This window comes from Elephantulus edwardii, unplaced genomic scaffold, assembly GCF_000299155.1.
Source record: "Elephantulus edwardii isolate Elephantulus edwardi_28Jun2011 unplaced genomic scaffold, EleEdw1.0 scaffold00028, whole genome shotgun sequence".
NCBI classification, from domain to species: Eukaryota; Metazoa; Chordata; class Mammalia; order Macroscelidea; family Macroscelididae; genus Elephantulus; species Elephantulus edwardii.
In genome coordinates this window covers 18123106-18145010 of record NW_006399778.1, presented here as the reverse complement: position 1 = coordinate 18145010, position 21905 = coordinate 18123106, and the positions used below count along the sequence as shown (strand labels likewise).

The 21905-nt window shown below is 49.4% G+C and overlaps 1 protein-coding gene across 1 annotated transcript in view; it reads right to left on the bottom strand.

The window, feature by feature from the left end:
* FAM131C (family with sequence similarity 131, member C) overlaps positions 1 to 21889 on the bottom strand; it is a 25325-nt gene extending 3436 nt beyond the window's left edge. Inside the window, exons 1-4 of the mRNA XM_006883615.1 lie at positions 21800 to 21889; positions 3473 to 3588; positions 3059 to 3094; positions 2708 to 2801 (exon numbers count right to left, since the gene is read on the bottom strand). Coding sequence (XP_006883677.1) covers positions 2708 to 2801; positions 3059 to 3094; positions 3473 to 3588; positions 21800 to 21821 — 268 coding nt within the window. The 5' untranslated portion in view covers positions 21822 to 21889. The remainder of the gene's footprint in view (positions 1 to 2707; positions 2802 to 3058; positions 3095 to 3472; positions 3589 to 21799) is intronic.
* Between the last annotated feature and the right edge of the window lie 16 nt (positions 21890 to 21905).

The following is a 21905-nucleotide window of genomic DNA, read 5'->3' as shown; positions in this document are numbered from 1 at the left end:
ACTTCCCCAAACCCCACCCGATATCCTAGTTTTAAGTGACCTCTTTCTTTTATAGTCATTGGCTTTCAAGCTCAGAACTGAACTCTTTGTCAATGAGTTGGAATCAACTCTTGGCTGCCACTCCCACAGGTTCTAAAAGATTATAAATTGTGAGGGAGGAGATGACCCATCTGTCTCCTGTGAAGCAGCTGGTAGATTTGAACCATCTGCTTTTTTTTGGGGGGGGGTCTTCCTTTTGTTCTTTAATTATTAAATTTTATTAATTTTAATGAACATTTACAGAGATTTTGGGTTTTCATTCATTCATTGTTGCACTATTTTCTCTACCCTCCTCCCCAGTTTGTTATTCTTTTTTCTCCCCCCCCCCGCCTTCAGAGGCTGTTTTAATTGTCCATTTGCCACAGTGCTTGTCAAAGCCAGTTCTGATTAATCTCCTTTGTCAGTGTGTCCTTTGCCATTCCCTATCACTCCTCCCTAAGAGAGACTTCACCCTGATTCATAAGGAAAAGGGGATGGCGTATTCTCTTAGCTACTTCCTCCTGAAAAGGGACGCTGTGGGTTTCAGGGTGAAGATCTTCTCAAGTGATTGATTTTATAAAACATAATGCATGAGAACAACAAAACAATAACAACAATGCATGAGAATGATTGTATGAAAAAACAACATGAATGAAGAATAGTGTGAAACCCAATGTACACAAAATTTGTAAGCAAACGCTGTTGTAAAATGGGACTGACATCGGGGTTGAGTGGAGACTGAGAAAGATGGGATAAATAATGTATACTGCATTGAAACAGATGAGGGAGAGAACTGTCTAAAAGGGATATATGTTTAGATATTATTGTCATGAAAGGAGTGCAGAGCGAAGGCTGCATAGTGGAGTGGAGTGGACTGGGGGCGGGGGCTAGGGGGTGGGAGAGATTATATAACAATGAAAGAATTTTTCTTTTACTTTTCAAAGAGAAGAGAGAACTGGGGGGGAGGGGTGGACAGGGAGAATAGTGCAACAACGAATAAATGGAAATTCAAAGTCTCTGTAAATTTTCATTAAAATTAATAATAATAATTTTAAGAAATTTTCTAAAAATCTTGAGTAGATGACACACTAAAATAAATAAATAAATCTGAACAAAGCCGAGTGAGCAGCAGAGGGCGCTGAGGGAATTCTCAGGCCCGTTGGACAGGAACGTGACTGAGCGTCTGTCACAAGTGGTCCAGCATCTTCATTAAGAACAGATATGAGGCTCACTCGGAGTGGGAAAAGCTATGGTGTGCAGTAAAGAGAAAATCTAAAGGAAATGAAAGACATAAAAACCCTACCAAACCCACTGGCACCAAATAATTTCTGACTCCGTGACCCTCCACTGTATTTCTGAAGCTGTAAGTCCACACAGGTGGACCCTGCTCTGTCTTTCTCCCGCAGAGCAACGGGTGGGCTCAAACTGCTGACATTCCTGTTAGTAATCTAACGCATAACCTACTATGCCATCAAGCAAGATGGGAAAGACTGAGCAAGGAAGAAGATGATCAGCTTCCCCCTGACGCTGGGAAGTCTTCAGAGTCAGGGGAAGAGAAGGAGATTGCATTTAAGGGGTTTCTGAATGGCAGGTGAGGCAGAAGAAAGGTGTTTCCAGTGAGAGAAACTGCACAGGCAAAGGTGGGGAGGAAAGAATGCAAGGGGCACCTTAGGGGGCAGTGAGGGATTTGATGGAATGAGCTAAATGTCTGGCAGGATGAGAAGGATCTGGAAGAAACCTTTAGTCCTGCAGTCCTGAGACCCCTAATGCTGGCCTGAGGGGTCCCCCATCTGGCTCTTTCAGGCTTTGCAGGTGTTGGCTCACACCTGTATCCTTCTCAGGAGAACTGCCTTTCATTAGCAGGTGCTGCCCTACCCATAGATGTCTGCCTGGGAGGTTACCCCAGGGAGTCCCTTCAGGGGCAGCCACCTTGCCTCAAAATACAAGAAACACTGAAACCATAACTTGTGCTCTAGGGCGGCCCCTGGTGTCAGTAAGAGGGAGAACAGGCTTCTCCCACAACTGCCCCCACACTCCCTGCAGGCCTCTCTCAGAAATCTCCTCCACAAACCACCTGCGTCACCTGCACCACAGGTCCGTCTCAGCTCTGCTTCCAGGACCCACCTAAGAGCCCTGAGAGGCAAATTTAATCTGGTCCCCTCAGAGCTTCCAAAGAACTCCGGTGATTTAACCCAAGGAGCAGCAACCTTGAGGAAAGCACCACTTTCCCCAGGCCCAGCTGGGAGTCAGAGTCACAGAAACATGGAGCTCAGCTTGGCTGCAGCCTGCAGCTGCACATCAGCTTTGCCTTTCCTGCAGCTGGGCTGTCTGACATGTTGTTGCTCCAGTTCATGGCATCCTCCAGCCCAACAAGGTCCTGCAGGATCCCTGTGCCGGGTGCCTGATGGGACTGTTTGTGATCCATAACATTTTCACAGGCTAATTTTTAGAAATAGATTGCCAGGCCTTTCTTCATAATCTTTCTTTGTCTGGAAGCTCTCCTAAAACCTGTTTAGCATCCCATCTGCATGCAAGCCTCCACTGACAGTGGCTGGTGACCGCATTCTAGGTGCACCGACTAGGACTCAAACCTGGGTCTCTGGCACAGGAGGTGTGAATTCTACCACTGAACCATTACTGCCTCCAGTGACCAGTCAATTCCAAGGGCAAAAGGGCACTTGGCACCTACCCACAAGGGACGAGGTGGCCAGGGCTGCTACGTTGTAGTTGCTGGAGCAGGATCTGGAGTCTGACAGGTAGCCATTGGTGGTCTGGAAGCACCGCTGGAGACAGGGCAAGAGGAATGAGAGAGTGGGGCAGACCTGTCAGCTGGCACCCCTCCACCAATACCACTGCCATTGCCCAGCCCACCGCAGGTTCCTGGGCAGAATGGCCAGGGAGATCTTACCAACACCACCATTCCCACCCCGCTGCCCTTCATCAGCTCCCCTCAGAGGATTGTGTGCCCAGGCTGGGCACCCAGCAAGGGGCCATGTGTCAGCTGTGGTTGGCTGGGCTAGGCACAGGCAGATTCACTCACCTGCCAAGGATCCCAACAGAAATCCATCTGTTTGTCCTAAAACAAGAAGAGAAAGGGGATCAGGTAAGGTGGGAAGGTGGCAGAGTCCTGGAGCCCTGCCCTACTAGCCTGGGGTCAGCCCACTTGTGGGCCATGCCCTCATGTCCCAGACAGAGAAAGGAGGAAGGGGCAAGGCAATGGTGGACCTGCCAGGAGAGGTGGTGAGTGCAGGAGATGGATCAGACCAGGCTTCAAGTTTTTACTCGGCTCATCCCCACCCTCCAACTCCCTGCTAGTGCCTTAAGGACTCTGAACCCACAGGAGGTAGTGGAGCTTAATAGAAGGAAGAAAATGGGAATGATCTCTGCCCCCTATGGGGAGCCGTAGGCGACAGGTCAGAACTAGGGCACAGATGAAGTGAAGAGTGACCATTACCTTGCCAGTGACATGGTCTGGAGCACTGGTGGGTGGACGGCTGGAGGACAGGTCTGGGTTCAGGGGGTCTGTGCCCGGGGGCATAGGACAGTCCTTATGGACACTTGTGAACAGATCTGAGGGGAAAGATAAAAGGGAGAGATTTAGGAAAACTCAGCCCTGTTCTGTCAACAAAGCCGGTGGATCAGCCCTGCATAATGGGCACTCCTTTATTACGGGCCATTGTCATTTTATAGAATTAAAACATTTCATTAAGATAACAAAGGCTCAAGGCCATAGCTGGTAAGGGGTACAGCCACACTTCTCCCATCTGGTGCTCTCTATAGGAATTTCTTACTCCATCTTTTCCACAAACTCATACAATATACAAATACTCAGTCCACTGCTGCCCAGGAAATTCTGACTTTTAGAAACCAGACTGGACAGGGTAGAATTGTCTCATACAGTTTCCAAATCTTACCTGGAGCCGATTGATACACTTTTCTCCCAAAGAGTGACTGATAGATTCGAACCACTGCTTAATTAATGACACCATTAGGGTTCCCCCACACGTATAAACCCAGTCCTACAAATGTTTACAGAAGGAGACTGCCTCCTCTTTCTTCTTCTGAGCTGTTGGTGGATTTGAACCACTGACCTCACAGTTAGTAGACCAGCACATAACCCACTATCCCACTAAGTCTCCTTTTACACACACATTGTGGTAAAAATGTACACGCCCAAATATCCATATTGCAAATTCTACAGTTTCAGTTCAATGACACTGATTGCTTTTTCATGCTATGCCACTATTATCAATATTCTTTTCCAAATATTCCACCATTATTAACATAAACTCCATGCCCAAGCCCTCCCCATTCTCCCTCATTCCTGCTTCTGTTGCTCTTTGCTGTCGAGTCAGACCCGATTCATAGCTGACCCTCCAGCAGGTTTTCAGAGGCAGTAAATCACACGATAGGAGATTTCCCATCTCTCTCTCATAGAGCAGCTGGTGGATTGGAAGCACATCCCGGTGGACAGGCACTGCAACTCCTTACCATTTGGCCTCCTACCTCTAGTAGCTGTTAATAATCTTCGGTCTCAATTCTTTATCATTTCATATAAGTGAGATTGTACAGTATTTGTCCCATTGCAACTGACATATTTTGTTCAGCATAATGTTTTCAAGGTTAATCTACACTGTAACATCAGCACTGCGTTTCTCTTCAGGGCTGTGTATTATTCCACTGTGTGTTAAGACCACATTTTGTTTATCTATCCATCTGTTGATGAACATTTCAACTGTTTTCACAGCTTTGCTGCTGTGGAAGGTGCCGCAGTGAATATGGGCATACTGTTCTTGCCTTCATGTCCTGCCCATTTACTCCATTTCTCTAATTCTAGACCCACACTCCTCTGAGCCACTGATGTTACTGCTTCCTTGTAGCTCCTCACGCCTCACGTCCCTCCATATTTAGCTAAGACTCGCTGGTCCATCTTACATGCTGTCTCTTGAAGAAACCCTTAATTCTCCACCCATCTATCCCCTCTGAGCCTGAACCCAAGGTGCTGAAAGTTGCTGGCAAAAGCCACTGACCTCATGTTTAAGTGGCTGACACTGCCTGGAATCAACTCCCAACGTGGGCTATTTCACTCCACCTTTCCTGCTCAAGCCATTGGGTGGTGCAGATGTCTAACAAGCCTCACTGCTAATTGAAAGGTGAGAAGATCAAGCCCACTCAGCACCGCCATGGAAGAAAGGCCTGGCAATCAGCCCAGTGAAAACTAGGAAGGACAGGTCTGCTCTGATCATAATGGGAATCACCATAAGCCAGAACTGACTCAAAGGTAAGTCGTTTTCTTCCTCAAACCACCAGCACCAACACTGCACCTCCCCATGTCCTGCTGTTGGCTTCTCCCCATCACACACCAGGACCTAGAAGCCTTTGATGGCATCACACTGATTTCCTCACCCTAAGTCATCATCCTGCCTGCATTTCTGCTGTTTTCTCTTCTTGCCTTCCAACCACAAAGGAAGAGCTATTCCTGCTCTCATCCAAAGCCAGCTCCTCTGTACAGGCACTGGACCAAATCCCTGTCCTCCACCAGGGATTCTGCTCTTTCCCTGTGCTCTCTGCCACATCCCTCCATGAGTACCACATGTTCTGTGGGATTGCAGTGCAGCTTCTTACCACTAGGCCACCAGAGCTCCCTTTCATGATGTGCTTTGATAACTCCTTGTCCCTGCTCAAGGACTCTTCTGCCTCCTGCCTCATCAAGTCCTCCATCATCAGTACCCACACATCTCATCTTTTAACTGCCTCTCCATCAGTAATCAGAGGATGTAGAATGTGTAAGTAATTGCTTCCATGAGCAATACCTCCTTTGCCACGAGACCAGAAGAACTAGATGCTCCTGCTCATACCATTTAACATTGTCATCATAGAATCCATAGAAGAATCTTGATCAAAAGGAGGAAATTGCAGAACAGAATTTCAAATTCTATTAGACTGCAGACTTTCTGGAACCACGAAACAGGTAACCTCTTAAAAATATTGCCCTGAAATTATTTTTAAAACATAAAAAAATATTCTCCACCCTAAAATAATCTTAAAATCAAGTACTAGTTTAGATCGTTGTTGTTGTTGTTGTGTGCTATCAAGTAGGAACCAACCCAGAGCTACCCCTCCAGTGTGGATTTGTAGAGGCAGTAAATTGTATAGGAGGAGATTCTTCCCATCCTTCTCCTGTGGAACATCCGGTAGTTTAGAACTCCATGCCTTTGAGATTGCAGGGTTTAACTAGTTGAAAACCCAAAAGTCTTCTTCGAGTGTTGGGCTCTTTTAAGAATTATTTATATGGGATAAAATTAATAACAGCAACTTGAAAGATTAGATAGGTACCTTACAGGGCAGTGAACATATGTTAATGAGGGAAAAAGAGGGGAAATGTTCATACAACTCAAATAATGTAATCAGTATCACTAAATGGTGCATGCTGAAACCACTGAGTTGGTTGTATGTTCTTCTGGGTGCATTCTCAGCAATAACAGAATAAATAAAACTTGGAAAAGAAGAAAAGCAGGACAGAAAATCATGAAATATCAAAGGTGATCAAATATAATCATGTCTGAGTTTGTTTGGCTTTGGAAGCTAGGCTAGTGATGTTTGAATGACTAAGAGGACAAAGACATATGCAATTCATAAATTAGCAAATATTTGCTTGATCAAAGTTTCTTTCCTTCGGAGGGCGAGAATGGCTGCACAACTGGAAGAATGCAATCATTGTCACTGAACTATACATGTAGAAATCTCAACAACAACAACAACAACAATTTCTTTTGTGTGTGTGTGTGTGTGGGTGTGAGAAAAATTTTTATTTAGAATTAGCCAGCTGGACTCAGTTTAGATGATTCCAGTTTTGTTGGTAACATCCAAAGCATCATAGTCAGGAGCAAGTCGAGCATATGCCTTCCTCTCTCCATCAGGCCTAATCAAAGTGTTGACCTGGGCCACGTCAGTGTCATAGAGTTTCTTTACAGCTTGTTTGGTTTGGTGCTTGTTAGCCTTGACATCCACAATGAACACAAGTGTGTTGTTTTCTTCTATCTTCTTTGTGGCTGACTCTGTGGTCAGGGAAATTTGATAATGGCATAGTGGTCAAGCTTGTTTCTCCTGGGGGAGCTCTTCCAGGGGTATCTGGGCTGCCTTTGGAGTCTCAGCATCTTAGGCCGCCAGAAATGGGTGACGTGCAGATCTTGTTTTTTGGGGGTTTTTTTAGGTTTTTTTTTTTTTTTTGGCTGTGGATGCCCTTCAGTCCTGCCTTCTTGGCCTTTAATGCCTTTACTTTGGTTTCAGTTTTGGGAGGGCCATCTTTGTAGAAAGGGAAAAATTTCTTTTAAACAAAGAAATTAAAAAACTCCAAACAAATCTTAAACCAACCCCAAGCTGTCTTTCCATCAGTTTCCCTCAATTCCTTCCCCATTACTGCCCCTTTGCATGGCCAGACATGAGGGATGAGTTTATAGGAGCTCTACGGGCAGAGCAGAGCTCTTATGTTCCCCTCCCCCATGCCAAGCAGAAGAAATGGTGGCTTATGAGTAAAGTATTCAGCTGCCAACCAAAAGGTGGTTTGAAACCACCAGCTGTTCCACATGAGAAGGACGTGGCTGTTTGCACCCATGAAGATTGTTGTTATTATGTACCATCAAGTCAACTGAGACTCATAGCAACCCTATGTACCAGTAGTTCTGAACCCTGCTCTATCTTTAGCCAATCTCACTGTCTCTGGCATACTAACCCGCGTTACCCTAGTTATTGTGTGAATCCATCTCATCCCTTCCCAGCTTGATGTCCTTCTCCAAGGACTGGTTCCTCCTGGCCACATACCCAAAATATGTGAGATGGAGTTTCAAAATCCTTACCTCCAAGGAGCCAATTGGTTTCACCCTTTCCAGGATAGATCTGTTTGCCCATGATGTTAAATACTCTCCTCCAGCATCACAACTCAAAGGCATCGATTCTTTTTCTGTCATCCTTAGCCACTGTTCAGCTCTCTGATATAATAGCAAGTAACTGCAAAGACCATGGCCTGGATCAGTCATACTTTGGCCTCTAGACTGACATCGTTGCTGTTAAGCACTTTGGAAAGGTCGCTGACAATAGATTTTCTAATATCATTCCTCTTTTGATTTCCTGACAGCTGGTGCAGAGTGTTGACTGTGGATTCAAGCAAGAAGCAGTTGTTAACCTCAATCTCTTCTCCACCTATCATGGTGCTGCCAGCTGGCCCAGTGGTGAGAATCTGTTTTCTTGATGTTGAGCTTCAAACAAATTGAAGACTGCGGTTTTTTACCTTCTGCAGCAAACATTTCAGGGTCCTCCTCAATTTCAGGAAGCAAGGTTGTATCGTCTGCACAACGCAGGTTGTTGATGAGTCTTCCTCCAATCCTGACCCCATATTCCTCCTCTCAAATGATCTGTTCTGCATATAGATTGAAAAAGCATGGAGACAGGATGCATTCCTGATGCACTCCTTTCCTGATTTTGAACCATACAGTGTTTCTTTGCTCTGTTCTGAGGACTGCTTCCTGATCCAAGTACAGGCTTCACATGAGCACCATCAAGTATTCTTAGATTCCCATTCTTCTCAAGGTTAGCCACAATGTGTTGTGATCCACACAGTCAAATGCTTTTGCACAGTCAATGAAAAACAAATACAATGCTCTGGGACTCTCTGCTGTCAGTCAAGATCCATCTGACATTTGCTATGATGTCCCTAGTACTATGGCCTCTTCTAAATCCAACTTTATTATCTGGTGGTTCTCTGTCGATGTACTATTCCAATTATTTCTGGATAATCTTCAGCAGGATCTTGCTTGCCTGTGATCTTCTTAGCCTTGGAAGCCGTAGATGGCAGCTCTTCTCTGTCCTGCAGGGTAGCTACAGGTTGACATTGATTCATTGGTGATGGGTTTATTTGTGGGTTTTTTGTTTATTTGTTTGTGTTTGGTTTTTTTTTAGTTTCCTCCAAATAGGCTTCTATGTGACAGACCTTGTTAGCAGTCAGCACTCCATGTGGTCGAGGTCACTGGTGCCTTCTCTGTCCTCATCTTCCTCACAGCAGCGTGTGGACATTGCCACTCCCTCCCCTTCCTCCTGGCCTCCCACTCACCTCCCTGGCCGCTCTTTATTCCTTTACAGGCTCCCCAATCCGTGCTCCCCCCCCCTAACTGCAGGCTGCCTCAAAGCTCCCTCCTGGGCTCTGCCTCCCCCTTCTCTCTCCTGCATGTGTCTTATCACACTTACACCTTCAGCCATGAGCCCTCACTTAACAAGCTCCTGGATGACTCTGCAACTCCCTCCTTATCTGACCAGGAGGCATCTCAAACAACCCTAAATCAGCAGAATTCACAAGCCTATGTCCATTTTCCTCACCTCTCTGATTCTAGAAAATGATGCAATTGTCCACCCAGTTCGACAAAATAAAAATCCAAGAGTTCTTGGAATCCTGCCTTTCATTTCCTGCCTCAGTACCAATCAGTTGACTGGAAGCTCCACTGGCTGTCCTGCAGATACCCTTCTCCACTTCGACCACTGCTGCTCTGGCCTGAGCCATCATTCTCTCTGCAGGATAACAGCTTCCTGTTTCTTCTCCTGTCCTTGTTGTCCACTCTCCACACAGTAGCCACTGGGCACAGACGTTCTAAGTCAGATCGGATCATTCCTTTGCCTTTAACCTGCCACAGCCCTCTCTTCCATTGCATGTCAGAGGAAAGGCCACCCTTGCCCTCAGCAGTCAGGGCCCTGCCTGGCCACTTCACCCCCACACACCACCCCCCGTGGTCTCAGTCCTTTGTTCACTCTATTGGGCCACTCTGGCTCCTTCTGTTTCTTAACTGGACAACTTTATCCTAGTTGCACAACCTTTGCCCTCATTCCCCATGCTTCCCAGAGTCATCACTCACACCTCAGTTCAAACCCTGTGAGAAGCCTTCCTTCATCGTCTACCTGTGTGACCCTCCCGGTCCCCGCCCTGACTACTGGTCACTTTCCATCACATTGTCCTGCCTCACTTCCTCTCTAGTATATGATTTACCACCTACCATACTTTCCACCTACCCACCATGAATATCCATGAGACAGTGGTGACCACAGCCCTGAACATGCCTAATACATAGTAGGTGCTCTGTAAACATTTACTGAATGAGTTCTACCTTCATGACAGCACTTAGCTGTAATGGGCTTTGAGCATATTGGATAAATTAATGTCTTTTTCTAGATGGGAATTGCTAGACGGAGTTTGTGAATTGAATGGAGGAGCTCCTCTCCATCTTCAAGGGGTAAATGGAAACTCTCTTATCAGCATGTGTTTGCTCTTTGATTCATTAAAAAAAAAAGAATAGTAGCTGAGCACCTACTGGGTGCAGGCATGGAACAAAACTACAAATGAGCTAGGTGGTTTCTGCCTTCATGAAGCAACATGTTGATGGAAAAGACTGATCATTAACAAAATTACCACTCAAATGGGTAAAATTCTTTAGATGGTGATTAACTATGAAGAAACTAAGTGGGACAGTAGGTAGAGGGTGACTGTCCATCTGTGTAACAATCTCATTTATCTCATTCATCCACTCTCTGATTATCCATCCACCTCACTTCTTCGCCGAGGACAACGTTGGACTAAGACTCCATTCCTCAGGGCGCCCCTGATCTTGTGGAGGAAACCAAAACCTTCTTATTCAAACTCAGAGAGGAGCCGAGCATCTGTGGAGCTTTCTCACCACGCTCCCTCCCTTTAATTCGATGGCCTGAGTCTTCACATCGATTCACAGAGGAAATCTTTTTGAAGCTTTATTTTGCAGATGAGAGAATTGAGGCACAGAGTCACTCACTGAGGGCTGTCAGGATTTGAGCCTTGTTCTCTTGACCTAAGGCTCACACTCTTCCAAAGCACAAAGGGAGAGATGAGTTGTGGAGGTGGGATGCTACATAGGAAAGTGGGGAGCGGCAGCTGAGCCAGGGGAGCTGCTGGGAGAAGGGTGATCAAGGCAGGAGCTCAGCTCCCAGAAACCACCCTGGGGTCAAGCAAGGAGCTGTGGATGGTGCAGCAGGAGGCTCCAGATGCCCCAGCCTGAGCCTCAGCCCTTCATCCCTGGAGGAGCTGATGGGACAGACAGACATAGCAAAGTTAAAAAGAAGCCCCAGTAGTCCAGTGGTTAAGAGCTTGATTGCTAACCCAAAAGTTGGTCTTTCAAATCCACACAGTGACTCCAGGAAAGAAAAGAATTCAGGATCTGCTCATATTAAGATGATAGCAAGGAAATCCCATGGGGCAATTCCACCCTGTTACATGGCACATGAGTTGAAATTGACAAGATGGCACACGACAGCAATAGCAGGTCTCCCTGGGGTGTGTGGGGGGAACCGAGGGAGGGGCTGAAGGCTGGGAGGTAGAAGGGGTCAGGCAACCCCAGTGTCAGAACTATAGGCTGATGGGTGGGAAATACAGAGGGTGGACAGATGGGAGACTAGCCACGGAGTGAGCGAAAGAAAGTTGAGAGTCCTCCTGGGTAGCAGGGGTGCCTACACTCCCTCTAGGGTCCCTTGAATCCTTTTCCTGGTATCTGTGGCCCTTTTCCACCACATGCTTCCCTCCTGGCAGGCAGAGCCTGAAAACCTTGCTAGTCTGGAGCTGAGAACTCCTAGGAGTGGAAGCTGCCCCACCCAGGACAGCCCATGGCCTAAGTTGGCAGGGCAAGTCCAGCTCCTTGTCTGGGAGGGGCCTCATATGGTCTAAAGTCCCCACCTCCCAGGGTCCCTCTATGCCTGTCCTCCTCTTCTCCCTCCTTTGAGGGCTCTCTTTGACGTCATGGATTGTTCCAGTGGCTGTTTTCTGAGGAGGCTCTGGGGCCAGGTTGTTGGATCGAATCTTGGTCCTGCCCTTTGCTAACTGAAGACGTGACTTCACCTCTCTGAGCCTCCACTTCTGCACCTGGAAAGCGGACAGTTGAAGGGCATTTGTTTTTATTCTTCTCTGCTAGAGAACAGAGACTTTGAGAAGGGAACGTTCTGAGGAAAGTCACTGGAAGTAGGTGGGTGCAGGAGTCACCTCTTCAGTAACAGGCTCTATGACCCCAGACACCTTCTTGGACCATATGACCTATTCATCACCCCACACTGAAGGAGAGGTTCACAGACATTCATTTGCAGATGCCTAGGGTACATGCAAAGGGGAGATCAGCACCTTCCCCACCCTGGTTGAAGGTCCACATGTTAAGGGGACCCGCTGGCTGGGACAGATTGAGGCAGTGGTGCCGCCTACTTCCACCTCACAGCACAAATACCAGCATTTTCCAAGTTCAAGTAGACATGAGGAAGAACCATGCTTGGGTCTTGCTGGCGCTATCCTAAGAGGGCAACCCCATCCTCAGGAGGCTGGAGATTGGAGACGGGCAAGATGGGAGTTGGGTGGAGATTAGAAGACACCAAGTCAGGTTGGATGGCGCATGGTGGAGCCTCTGCAGAGGATTTTCCAGACAAGATGTCATGCGTAGGCGTTCACTGGCCCATCATTTCAGAAGTGAATGGCAGTCCTGCTTCTTAGTCTGTCTTAATCTAGAAGCTCTGCTGAAACCTGTCCGCCAAGAGGTGACCCTGCTGGTACTAAAATAGCAGTGATACTGTTTGCAGCATCACAGCAACACTAAAGACACCATAATGGACAGTGACAGAGGCTCCCTGGAGAACTCAACTGTGCTGACCTGGGAAGACTCAGGGCTGGCTCTCCTGCACCATCTCTAACCACCCCACTCTGACCACACTGCTCCCTCTCCTGGATGTTCCTCAGACATGCCCAGCACACTCCTGCCTCAGGGTCTGTGCATTGTTCCTCTCTACACCTGGAACTGCCTCCTCTTATGCATCAGAGAGCTGGACAACGACTACAGATGATAGAAGAAGAATTGACACTTTTGAGCTGTGGTGCTGGAGAAGAGTATTAAGTATATACTATGGACCGACAAGAGAACAAACAGGTCCACCCTTGAGAGGGTGAAACCAAGTTGCTCCTTGGAGGAAAGGATTTTGAAGCTCCCTCTGACATAGTTTGGGTGTGTTGCCAGGAGGAACCAGTCCTTGGAGAGGGACCTTATACTTGGAAGGGTGGAGGAAAAGCACAAGAGAGGAAGACCCTGGGTGAGAAGGATGGACTCAGTGACTGGGGAAATGGGGGTTGGTGTGTCAGAGACAATGAAACTGGCTCAGGGTGGAGCAGGGTTCAGAGCTGCTGTACACAGATAGGGTCGTTATGAGCTGCAGGTGACTATTCCCTCAGGAGACCACCCCTCCCCATCCTATGACACCTGATTCTTTCTATTCTCTTTAACCAGGGTGCAGGGGTGGGGGGGGTTTAAGATGTTTGGCTACTAAACAAAAGGTTTGAAGCTTAAATCTAATCACGGGTAACTTGGAAGAAAGGCTGGAAATCTACAAGAAAAACTAGCTCTTGAAAAATGTACAGAGCCCACTTCTACTGACACACATGAGTCACCATGAGGAGTCAACTAGGTTACCAGGATTTGTCCTTCTGCCGTAGTTAGTGCCCACACTGTATCTGGTATCATTAGTGTCCTCTACACCTTGCTCATCATCTCACACTAGAACGCTGTCTCTTTGGGGGCAGGGACCTTGCCCTTTTATTCACCCCCATAGACCCAGCACCTGCCACAAGAGAGGACACATAATAGGTGCTCATTAAATATCTGCTGTAGATGGCGAGGAGCTGCAGCAGACAGAGCACACAGATCGGGAGTTGCTGTGCCTTTAAGCAACTGTGTCTAGGATTACCCGGGAAAGAAAGAATGCAGACCCAGGAGTGTGGAAACCAGTACATCAGGGGAAGGACGGCAGACCTGAGCCGATCCTGTACAACAATGAGATGCGTAAGAGGGTCTGCTGGAGGCTGTGCACAGGCAAGCTGGGCATTGTCCGGAAGATAATGAATGGATTTGTACATTTCTGGGCCATCTTCTGCCTGGACTACCTCATCCGCGTCTTCTTGCTCGAGTACAAGCACAAATAGAAGCTTGTGGGGCTGATGGTGCACAGTGGGCAGCGTCTGGGAGGGACATTTCTATGTCCACAGCCCTCTCCCATACTCACCTCATCATACATTTGGGCACCAGGCATACAGGATATTGCACAGATGTTATGGTCCCCACAGGAGGGCACAAAGGCCTTGGGTAGACAGTGGAAAGAGGCCCTTGATGTATGTTAAACAAAATAAAAATGGATTTCTGTGGTTGACAGGAAAAAAAAATCTGCCTTCAGAGGCCTTGACCATGAGTCAGTCTTTGCCAGAGGCCACAAGAGCTCCTGATAAATAAAAACAACTTGGCCCTGTACCTCAAATGCTTCATGCCAGACCCCAACCTGTCAGAGGAGAAAGGGACCATGAGAGAGGAGAGGGGGGCAATAGAACGGAAGCGGACTGTGACCCTCGGTCCTGGCCAGAAGAGAGAACGTAAGTGCCGACGGTAAGTCGCCATTGAACATGAGATTAAAATTTTCACCCAAACTGGACCGGATGTAGTGTCTGGAAGAAACCTAGAACATTCCAGAATCTGCCCAAAGCCTGTCCTGAGGGATGTGTGACTGATGTTTCGTTCATATTCACGGCTGGTATTGGTTGCTGGTGAGTTGATGCCAAATCAGGTTACCCCATGTGTGCAGAGACCTGTTCCACAGGGTTTCAATGCTGTGTGGCCTTTTAGAAACCTATGTCCAAGGTGTCCCTAGCTGGTTTCAAATAGACACCTTTGGACTAGTAGTCGAGTGATTGACTGTTTATGACACCCAGGGAGCCCCATCCCAAAGCTGTTAACAGGCAGACAGGACAGGGAGAGTCCAGCCAGCCAGCCTGAGGGCAGGATCCCACTGGACTCCTCCAAGGGCTAGGTTATGTCTCCTTCATCAGACTGAGCTCCCAAAGGGAGGCGTGGCTGTGCGCCCCACAGCACTTCACACACATCTCATTTTTTATCACGAGCCCCGGGCTTGGTAATCCTGTAACACTGGACTGCCCCTCTCTGGATTTCACTCTCCTTTATACCATGTTCATGGTGTCCAGACCCCTCAAAGGCAATGTTCAAACCATGCAACACACTTCCAGTGGGCCATGCAATCAGTTTAATGGGAACCAGCATGTATTTTTGGTCTAAAAAGTTTGTGATACACTTAAGGTTCCAAAAATTCTGCACATTGTGCACAAACTTGGGCCCCTCGAGGTGTAGACTCGGGTGGCGTTGGCTCCAGGTCGTCCCTGACAGTTTCCTGAAACCATTTGCAAACTCTACAACAGCAGATTGCAGGGAGAAGGGGTGCCCTCAGCGGAAGACTCTGACAGTGGCTCCATGGCCCCGAGGAGATGTGACTGGACCAAGGTCACTACGTTGTCCTGGAGGGAAGGAGGAAGGCTCCTGGCTTCAGGCCTCTCCCAACCCGCCTGCCCCCCAACCTCAGTTGGGTGCTGGGGCCTCTGCCAAAGCTGCCTTCTCCCTCAGAGGACTTTGGCCCCGTGATGTCACAGGCCAGTTGCCATGGAGACATCAGGTAATGAACCAGCCCAGGGTGAAGTCACAGGCTGCTCTTGGCCCAGCTGGGACCGGCAGCTGCATCACCACCAGCAATTGGAAAAACACAGCGTTTCGTGGGGGGTGGGGCATGGTCTTAGGGGACCCCAAGCCCCTGTTTCCGCAGCTGCTTTCTTCTCCCAAGGGAGTTTAGGGACACCCCTCTTTTCCATTCCACCCCTGACCTCAAGGTTTAAGGTCCCTTGTCAAATCTGCTAGCTTGTCCACCTCCCCTGACCACAGGCGTGCTATGCCTGTGGTTGCCATGGCAACCTAGAGGGGGCCATCTTGATTTTAGAGAAGGGTGTCATCCAGATGTCTCTTCTCTCCCTCTGCCTTCAAGTAGAACATTTTCTCTGTTCATCAAGGATGCTTCCTGCCTCTCTGCACAAACTCCCCAATCTGCGTTAGAGCCTAACCACCCAGGCAGTCCCTCCTGATGTCTATCCTAAACCCTTCTTGCTGCAAAATGCAATGTTCTCTGTTCATAAACATAACTCCTAACATTTTGCTGCCCATTTCTGCATCCCCCAGCTCCTTCAGCTGTTCTTTGGGGCTGCAGGTCCCCATCGATTAGTCATCTTGGCTTCTGTGTCTCTTACTCTCCCTGGACAACTCCCAGAGACCACACCCTGGGAGGACAGGGCACAGGTTTAATGGACTTGCCCCCTGTAGCCCAGGGAGGACAAAGCTCCTTTTAAAGCTGTATAGTAACGGAGCAGCAGCCAGGGTCTAAAGATCACCAAGGCCCCACTCCTTGGCCATCTTCAGGCCTTTCCAAAGGGCCCTGTGTCCCCAGCCCTCTGCTCCCCAGGTGTGTCCTGCCTCGGCACTGCCCTTGTGTTTATGGTCCCTGCCCCAGGTTAAAATCCCCACTTTGCACTGCCAGTTCAAGTGACAAGACCTCTTGGGAGCCTCTGGTCCCTGTGACAGGAGGACAGTGGCATTCATCTGGAAAGGGATACCACAAGGGTGGAAGACCTGCCATTACAAGCTCCTCACAAGCGGCGGCAGCTCCCTGTCTGCTCCCAGGCCTCACTCTCTCATTCTGGACCAGGAGACAGATCTCCGTCTGTCACTCCTCTGGTCTTATTGCTGGGGCTAGATGTTGTCCTGGGAGTTCTGCAGGGGGAGGTCATCAAGGTTGATCACCTCTCAGCCTGGTGAGTCACTGTCATAGCACAGGCCGTGGAGCTTGGCAGAGGCTGGGCTCAAGTGGAGAGAATGTCTTCCACTCCCAGGACATTTGTTTATGGGACACCAGGGCGACAGGAACTGGATAGTTTAATCAGAGGGTTGATGTAGCTCAGAGCTGCTCTACCTGGGCCTTTCTCAACCTCAGGTGAGGATGGAAGGACACAATGGACTACTATCCAGGATCTTTCATACACTAGGCCTCTTTCCACTGACATCCTATGACCCAGTATAGTCCTACCTCCTCCAGGCAGTGCTCCTGGATTGACCTCAGCTGTATTAGATTCTCTCTTATCAGTGGCTCTAGTGGGTACAATCTGGACTGCAGTGATTTACAGCTACTGTTGAGTACCTATTATGTTCCAGATTCCTAAACGTTTTCACCCACTATCTTCATTTGACCTTCATAGCAATCCTGCAAAGTAGGTATTATATGGTCATTTTACAGCTAGGATGACTGAGGCTCAAAGAGGTTAAATCATTTGTGCAAGGTCACTTAGACCAACCAATAACTGGCAAAACCAGGTTTCAAACCCAGGCCCGTCTAAAACTCCAAAGTTAAGACCCCAACCGCTAACCAGTGCTGATCCCTTGAGAGGTCCTTAGGGAATTTTTCCGTGTGTGTGTGTGTGTGTGTGTGTGTGTGTGTACACATGCTGCCTCCTCACCACACTCTTCCAAGGGTAAGGTTATGTCTCTCATCAGACTGAGCTCCCAAAGAGGAAGTCTCCATTGCCCCATTCTTCCGTCTTCCCCACAAAGCCTCATTGCCAGGCCTGGGCTGAAGGGGAACCTGAGAGCTGGGGGCGCCCACAGTCAGCGGGTCTTGAGTACTGTGAGTAGCTTTGGTTACCTGCTCCCTCAAAGCAGAGCTTTCTCCCAGATATGACCTCCCAGAAGAACATTGTCAATAACTACTTTCTGTTTCCCCAGCCCCTAGTGCTCAGTTCACTGGAGACCCCTGGAGTGGCCCCAGAATTCAGGTGGGTTGGACTGAAATAGAAGCGGGCTGGGCAGGATGGGGCAGACAGAAAAGTTACAATGCCAAGAGCAGGGGCTGGGCACTGAGAGACAATGGTCACCCAATATGAAGCACTTGAGTGAGCTCCTGCGTCCTGGCTGCTCCCTGGTGTCTGAGCTCTGTGCTCCTCAGGCTTTGCAGTGGCTGGGTTTCTAAAAGCAGGTCACCAGGTCTTTCTTCTTAGGCATTTGAACCTCAGCTCTGGTGGACTTGAACCTCAGTTCTTTGGGTTAACAACAGAGAGCATGAGCTGTTTGCACCATGCTGAGGGTCCTGGATTATTAGAGAGGATTCTTTTTTCCTAAGTATTTCTATCTTGGGGATGGAGGGAGGGGATCCAAAGGGCAGGGGGTCAGACTCTGAGGCCACACAGAGCTGGATTCAAATCTCAAACCCTTGTCCTGTGGCCTCAGGAAGGATTTTTTCCCCTCTCGAGCCCCAATTCCCCCTCACAAGGTTGAATGAGGCCTAACTAGGTCAGGGAAGTAAAGGCTTAAGATAAACACTCAACAAACAGCAGCTTAAAAATAGATAAGAAACCACACAACAGCTCCTGGAAACTGTTGCCTTAATCTGGTCCCAGTCACTTTTCTGATGTCCTCAGCCAACCAATTCTTTCCCCGCAAGGCATCCAGGATGGGGCTTGAAGCCTCTGTAGCTTTTTCTTTCCCAGCTAAGAAGGTCTGGCTTGGCTCTCTGCAAAGAGGAGTGCTAGGAATAATTTAAAAACCAAGCACAGGGAATGTGCCAGCCACGGTTCTCAGTACTTTGTGTGAATCAACCCATTTTATCTCCCCAGCAGTCCAACAATCTCAGCATTGTGGTTACTCCCATTTTAGAGATGAGGATGTTGGAATGTAGATACAAGGCTCGGTCATTGCTGAGGTCACAGAGCAAAGTGAGTGATGGAGTAGGATTTACACCCAGGCTGGCCGGCTCTGGACTCGGCTTCTAACCTCCCAGGCAGATGATGGGGTGGATTTTCAGGCGTGGCTTGGACCTGGGGTTATAGACTTGGGGCTGGGTGCAGTGTCATGAACCCACAGTGTCAGCCAGTAAACCTGGCACCTGAGGCTCAGGGGCTGTTATTAGCTATTGGGCACTAATGTGGAGCCCAGGTGGGCTACTCAGAAGCCCAGAGAAACCTGCAGCTTAAGGGAGCAAGGCAGGTACCAGCCCTGGGACTGAGACAGGCTTGTAAATACAGAGGGTGCTGGCTCCGGAGTCAATCCATTGTTGTTCTGTCCCATTGTGACTCATGGCAACCCAGAAGGCAGAGGAGACCCATCCAATAGGACTTCCTGACCTGAAATCATGACGGGGCAGACCTATGGAGTGGCCAGAAATGTTGAACCACCAACTTCTCCGTTAGGAGCTGAACATTTTAACCACTGTGCCACCAGACTCCTCAGAGTCAGAGTATCAAGGTTCAAGGCCTGGCTCTCTCTAATGTGGCCCGACTCAAGTCACTAACTGCCCTCTGCCTCAGTTTCCCCATCTGTGAAATGGAAGCTATGAAATAATATGCTCCAGGTTAGTTAGTTATGTCTAAAACTTTCAGACCAATACTTAGTCAGCTATAAATACACAGAGAAGGCAGTAATGACTATTGGGGGGATCATTCAGGGGCCCCAGCTACATTGCACTTTCAGTGCAATGGTCATTATCTGGATAACTGGTTCCTTATATTCTTCTTTTACCTTCATTCATCTTCCCTGGGTGCATGTTGAGGCTTACGTGTCTCCATCCTCTCAGAACAAGCTTGGAAGAAGACCAGATCTATGGTGGCACCGGGAAGCTAGGCCACAGAAGGAAGGGGAGGGACAGCACGTCTTGGGCCAGTGTGACCTCAGAGAGGTTGGCAGATGTTTCTTCCCCTCTGGCTGCTCCAGTTACCAGTGGGTCCCCGTGCACAGGCGAGGGTCTCCAGGGATTGGGTCCCCATGGCACTTGGCACAGGATGGCTAAGTGACGGGGAAAGGGTACAGTCACCAAGGAAATACAGGTCCCTAAGGCCTGGAGCTGGTCCCACCGAGGTGGCCCTGAGCCTTCAGTGTTCCTGGTGACACACCCTGTTGTTATTGTTATTACCTGCAGTCCCTTCGACTGCAAGTCACAGTAACTTATTAACAGGGAATCTGCAGCTTGCCTTCTCCTGGGCCATCCCCATCATCCCCGCACCCTCCAGCCCACTGCTAGCACTGTGTCAATCCCTCTTGTTGAGGGTCTTCTTCTCTTTCACTGACATTTCACCTTTCCAAGCATGATGCTTTTTTCCAAGGACTGGCCTCTCCTAAAAGCATGCCCAAAATATATGCGAGAAAATTTCACCCTCCTTGTCTTTAAGGAGTGTCCTGGATGTACTTTCTCTGGAACATTCTTGTTTGTTCTTTTGGTAGTCCATGGATATTCAGTACTTTTCTCCCACACCACAATGCAAAGGCATCCAACTGACTCATAGCTGACCCTCTGATGGGTTTTTCCAAAGCTATAAATAGCACAGGAGGAGAGATAGCCCATCTACCCATCTTTCTCCTGGGAGTAGCTGGTGGATTCAAACCACATGCCTTTGTGTTAGCAGTGCAACTCCTGACCACAAGGCCCCCAGAACTCCCTGGGACAGCCAGTTCTTCATACTCTTTTGCTCACATCTCCCTCCCTCCCTCCACTACACTGCTCATGAGGCTGGGAACGCTGGAGGAAGCCCAGTGATATATTGACTTAGTGAGCGACTCTAAGAACAAGTCTCTGACAGCTTGCCTGCTCCTTCTCATGCCCCACCCACCATCCCATCCCTGGCACCTTTCAGAGACACTGGAACCACTCACCTGAATAGCCCTGTGACACTTCACTACTGAGCAGGCTTTAGAGCCCAGGGGAGTGGGCTGTACTCCTTTCTCAACACCATGAAGCACCATGTGGTCTCCCATAGAGCCAGCCCAGCCCCTCCCTTAAGACCTGTTCATCCCTCTACACCTAGGGAAGCCATTGGTTGAGGAAAGGTGAAAAGATTGCCCCCAAGCCCCACCCCCACCAAGCCAAGTGGCTGGGGTCAGTAAATTTGGTTCCCCCGAAACTACAAGGTCAACTCCTCCAGTCATCCTGGCCCTCTGGTCCCACCCACTGTGGGGCAAAAAGCCCCGGTCCCACCTAATTCCTAAATGCTGCCTGAGATTGCCCTGTGCAAGTGGGAAGGGTTCTAAAGGCCAGCCTCCCACGGTCCAAGTTCGGTGCCCTCACCCCAGCCAGAAGCAGTCGGGCATCTGGCCAATGAAAGCAGCTCCCTCAGGCTCCCCAAGTACCACTTGGGGAGAGCAGCTAGGGCAACCCTGGCAGGTCTGATGGGAGGGGGTGGGCAGGGGTGGGCAGCTTTCAAAACTCAGAGAATGCGAGAAAGGTCCAGGGGTTACTGGGGACATCAGCTGTCCTCTGACCAAGGGTGGGGGTAGGGATGAAGGATTGAGGACAAGGGTGGGGGAAGGGAAGCCTTCTTTATAACCTGTTCACCCGTGTTAACCCTCTCCTGCTAAAGAGCTGAGGATGTGGGTGTGGGGTGAGGGTTGAGGGGAGGAAAGGATAGGGAAGGTGAGCAGGGCTGTAGGATTTGGGGAGGTAGATTTTGGGGCGCTTGCTTGTCCTCCGGATGCCCCTCATCCGACCCTCCGGAGACGCGGGGAGCCACATGAGCACCCTCCCCGCAAGGGGCGTGAGAACGTGAAGGACCGCACAGGGGCGAAGGGGGCCCCCTGCGGTGCGGTGACCTCCGCGCTCCCTCTTGAGGATGTGGCCGGTGCGCTGGGATCCTGGCCATTCCCTCCCGCACCCTGTCGCCAGCCCTCCGAGCGGTGTGTCCCCGCTGCCCAGCTCGGGTGCGGGTGCGGCGCGCCTGGGAGGGGCGGGGCCACCCCCCCCCCCAGCTCCCTCGGAGCGGTCGAGGGGAGCAGGCACGCGTCCTCTGCGCAGAGACCCTGGCCCAACACCCACCCGGACACGGTTTCCTCACCTCGCGACACGCAGGAGCCCATTACGGGGCCGCGGGATCCGGCCGCTGCGCCTTGGGTGCGTCGGGCCGCCGGGCGCTCATGTCGCCGGGCCCGGGCTGCAGGCGC